General features: G+C 33.2%; 1 protein-coding gene across 1 annotated transcript; it reads left to right on the top strand.

Moving 5' to 3' along the window:
- Positions 1–148: 148 nt before the first annotated feature.
- On the top strand, positions 149–2,419 carry LOC103583985 (discoidin, CUB and LCCL domain-containing protein 2-like; the record flags this gene model as incomplete). Its single annotated transcript, XM_008565142.1, has 3 exons — positions 149–183; positions 1,007–1,222; positions 2,295–2,419. Coding segments are annotated over exons 2-3 (321 nt in total), but the record flags the coding sequence as incomplete, so codon positions are not given.
- Between the last annotated feature and the right edge of the window lie 2,141 nt (positions 2,420–4,560).

The raw sequence follows: 4,560 nt of genomic DNA, 5'->3' as shown, positions 1-4,560 counted from the left end.
ACTTTGAGGCATGGAATCTTCTCGGTTCTTTAAACAGTAGAGGAGGCCAGGGGGACAAATCAAAAGAAAATATTTCACTAAGATGAATATGGGGAAATCATTTGTTATTTGACTGTCACAAAAAAATCTTTCTTTCTTTCAGGGGACACTTATCTACAAGTCTCTTTACATTTAAGACAAGTGGTAAGCCTTTCATGGACTTTATAACTTATTATAATTTGTATAATAGCTAATATTTTTTGAACACTGAGTATATCAGGCATTATGCCAATTGCTGCTTTTTTGCATTTTCTCAGTTAGTTGTCATAATAACACCATGAGATAAGGTAGATACCCAATAATATAATGAATAGAATAAATGGGAGGTTTTATATTAATAGGGAAATCATCACGTAAACAAGGAGAATTGCTTTTTCACCCAAGTTATTAATTCATTTAACAGAAAATATTTGAATGTTTTATTTGTAAAGCACACTATCTGGTGCTATTGATAACAACAGTGAGCAAAATAAATTCCTGCCTTCCTGGAGCTTACATTTTGATAGTGAGAGATTGACAATATGCAATGAGTAAGATAAATTGTTGTTTGTAATGTACAGTTTACATTATTGGTATAAAAGACATAGAAAAATAAGGGACGGAAGGAAGACAGGAAGTACAGGAGGACTAGTTTGAAGTTTTAAGGAGGGTCAGGGAAGGCCTCATCGAGAATGTGACATGTGAACAAAAACCCGAAGGTGGTAGGAGGGAGTCACCCACTTATTTGGAGGGAATGTCCCAGGGAGAGGGTAATATGTATCCATTAATATGTTGCTTGTGAATGAATGTGTTTGTAAATTTCCTAATGATACACAAAGACATATGTCCAAGAAACACTTTGCTAGTTTTGAAGTTTTTCTGTTGCAGTGTGTTATTAGCATAGTGAATGTTAATTAAAGGTGAGTAGGTTTATATAGATTTTTGAATTTATATCTGAAAACCAAATTTACTTCCTTCTTTGTATCAGGTTGTTATGGAACACTGGGGATGGAATCTGGTGTGATTGCAGATCCTCAGATAACAGCATCATCTGTACTGGAGTGGACTGACCACACAGGGCAAGAGAATAGTTGGAAACCTGAAAAGGCCAGACTGAAAAAACCTGGACCTCCTTGGGCTGCTTTTGCCACTGATGAATATCAGTGGTTACAAATTGATATGAATAAAGAAAAGAAGATAACAGGTTTAAAGATATAAGTTCTAGAGCAATTTATAATACCAGTTTTATTTGGGAACCTGGTGACATCACATTTTCATAGAAAATTAGGTCACTAAAAATTTAATTATATGGTTTTAAGTTTTCTTCACTGATATTAATATTACTGGAGATAGTTTTATAAAACATGGCAGAGGAGAGGAATTGATATCTAATTCCTAATAGCTTTTCTTTTTCATTGTAATATGGTTCTTTTAAGGTAGTATTCCTTGAGATATCTGAAATAACCATCTCTTACAGTTCTTAAGAGAAATTTATGTTCAAGGAGTCCATTTTAAGTGCTATAAATAATTAATATTCCACATATGCTGAGTATAAATTTAGTTTAGGGGAACTTAGCAAATGGTCAGAATAATTGGTTGGGATTGGTTTAGATAATTTTATTAAAAAATGTATTTTGCTTTAGTACTGAAAATAATACCAGTAATCATCTTTAATGTGTTCACTCCCAAGAATTCATCCTTAGTCAGTAGTTGAAGTATATTTTACCATGGTATGAACACAAGCTGCCAAAATAGAATACAGCCATCCTTTGGTATCCGTGGAAGATTGGTTCCAGGACCCCCCTCATATAACTAATTCCACGGATGTTCAAGTCCTTGTTATAAAATGGCTTAGTATTTGCATATAACCTATGTATATCCTCCCATAATACCTAATACAATATAAATGCTGTGTAAATAATCATACTGTATTATTTAGAGAATAATAAGAAAAAAAGTCAGTACATGTTCAGTACATACGTAATTTTTATTGGGGGGGGGGATCCACAGTTGGTTGAATCCACAGATGTGGAACCCAGGGATATGGAGGGCTGACCAGTTCTTTCCTTATGTGTACCCATAATTCTTCCTATCTCTCCAAGGGAACAAAGTCAATGATTTAGTAACTATGATGATGAAAACTTGCACTTAGATATGTAAATGAGCCACAGGCAGACATGTTTGAATAGTGCATCTCAGGTGTTTATGCTTTAGTGCTGAACAGACATTGGGGCTCAGACCATGTGAGGTAATCAAAACAACTCTTCATTCCCCAGGCATTATAACCACTGGATCCACCATGGTGGAGCACAATTACTATGTGTCTGCCTATAGAATTCTGTACAGTGATGATGGGCAGAAATGGACTGTGTACAGAGAACCTGGTGTGGAGCAGGATAAGGTAAAGTGATTACCAAGAGATTGTAAAAACCACTTTTAAAAAGGGCCTTTGCCAAAAGTCACAGGAGGTCCCCTGTGTAAAAGAGACGTAAAAGTTAAATATTTTGTTTTACGCTGCCCTCTTTTGGTTATTTTAGGTAGTGTTAGTTATTGTCCTTACCCTTCTGACTGTGGTTAGAAAATTCTCAGTGGTTTTAGGTCCCTTTTGGTGATTGTAAGGGTAAGGACTTTCCTGACTTTTGTCACTGCATTTTTACCTGAATATTTTAGACACTTTATTAAGAAAGTCTGAAAAGGAACTTGTAATTTCTTGTCTTTATAAAGCTTTTCTTATCAATCCTTTGAATGGTGGACAGACCAATTTGTTCCCAGATTTCTACTCTGTGAGGAAAAAAAGACAAAAGAGCTAAAGGCCAAAGGCATTAAATTATAGGATATTATAGACTTGGAAGGTCATTTCAAGATCATCTCACCAACTTCTATCTTAGAAAACTTCTGTTTTTTCCTACTTGAATAATTTCCTTAACTTATAATGGTAATTATGAAATCTTTTAGTTAGCAAAAAATTATGAAGATGGTGGAATGAGACAGAGGAGATGATAAGGTGTGGAGAGTAGGCAGAGGTGGGTCTCATCTAGATGTTTATCCCTTTTACCCAGGCTCCTGGCCCGTGATCCACCACAAGGATCTTTAATGTCCCTGAGGAAGATAGATGCTTCCTGTCTAGAAATGAAATTAGAAGCACATTTTTTTCAGTGATATTTTCCCTATAATTTTGGTTTTGATGACATATTTTCAGTTTTTTGTCATATGTATGATTTGCTAATATATCTTCAAGTTGCCATTTTTCTTATCTCTCTGTTAAAAAATCTCCAGGGGCTCCCTATTATGTTTCATATGAATCTAAACTATTCTGCTGTTATTCAAGGTTTTCCTTCCACTCTTCTACTTGATATCACATGAACTTTTCCTCCTTGGTGAGCCTCTGCCATTGAAGCAAATAACAGTACTGTCTCCATACCTATCTTCTGGTTAATGCCTCCAAACTTGACTACTCTTTACTCCTAGCACATCCATTTTATTTATATAATGCTTATTATATTTGTGGAATATAGTTAAATTTTTGAAATTTTAAGAATTATCCATGTTTATATTATAAATATTCTTAACAACATTGAATTATATTTCCGAAAAAGACTTTTTTTGTCTTCATTTTTGAAAGATAATTTCACTAGATATATAATTCCAGGTAGAATCTTTCTTCTTTCAATACTTTAAATACATGGGTTCACTGTTTTCTGGTTTGCATTGTTTTTGATGAGAATTATGCTCTCCATTTTATTGTGTCTCAATATGTAATATGTCTTCTTTTTTGTAGCTGCTTTTAAGGTTTTCTTTTTATCATTTGTTTAAAGCAATTTGATAATGATGTGTAGTTTTTTTGTGTGTAGTTTTCTTCAGGAATCCTCTGCTTGGGGCTCTTTGAGCTTCTTGGATTTGTATGTTATGATTTGCATCAAATTTGGAAAATTGTAGGCCATTTTTTCTTCAAATATTTCCCATCTCCAATTCTAATTTCATGAATATTGTGACCCTTGAAGATGTCTCACAATTTACCTATGCTCTATTCATTTTTTTTCAATATTTTTTCTCCATGTTTTAGTTGGAAATTTTCTATTGTTTTGTCTTAATCTGTTCTTCTGCAATGTCTGATCTATTAATCTCATAATATTAACGTATTATTATCTCTGATATTATATTATTCACCATTAGATTTTTAGATTTTTTAATATTTCTTCCATGTTTCTTCTTTACATGCTTATGCTTTTTCTATCTCTGAAACATGTGGAGCATTTAATAACTCTTTTAATATTTTTATTTACTAATTTTATCATATGTGTCATATCTGGGTCTTTTTTATATTGATTGATATTTTGAGTCATGTTTTACATGCCTGGCAATTTTTTATTGGATGCCAGACCTTGTGAACTTTTACATTGTGCGAAATTTTTAACATTATTATTATTTCCTTAAATATTCTTGAGCTAATATTTTCTGAGATTCACTTAATCTACTTGGGAACAATTGCTCTTAAGCTTCATTAGGCAGGACCTGCACAGTCTTTAGTTCTAATTTTTCCTC

The sequence above is a fragment of the Galeopterus variegatus genome, unplaced genomic scaffold (genome assembly GCF_000696425.1).
Source record: "Galeopterus variegatus unplaced genomic scaffold, G_variegatus-3.0.2 Scaffold32974, whole genome shotgun sequence".
Classification (NCBI taxonomy): Eukaryota; Metazoa; Chordata; class Mammalia; order Dermoptera; family Cynocephalidae; genus Galeopterus; species Galeopterus variegatus.
Note: the sequence above shows the minus strand (reverse complement) of the source record. Positions and strands in the feature narration are given on the sequence as shown.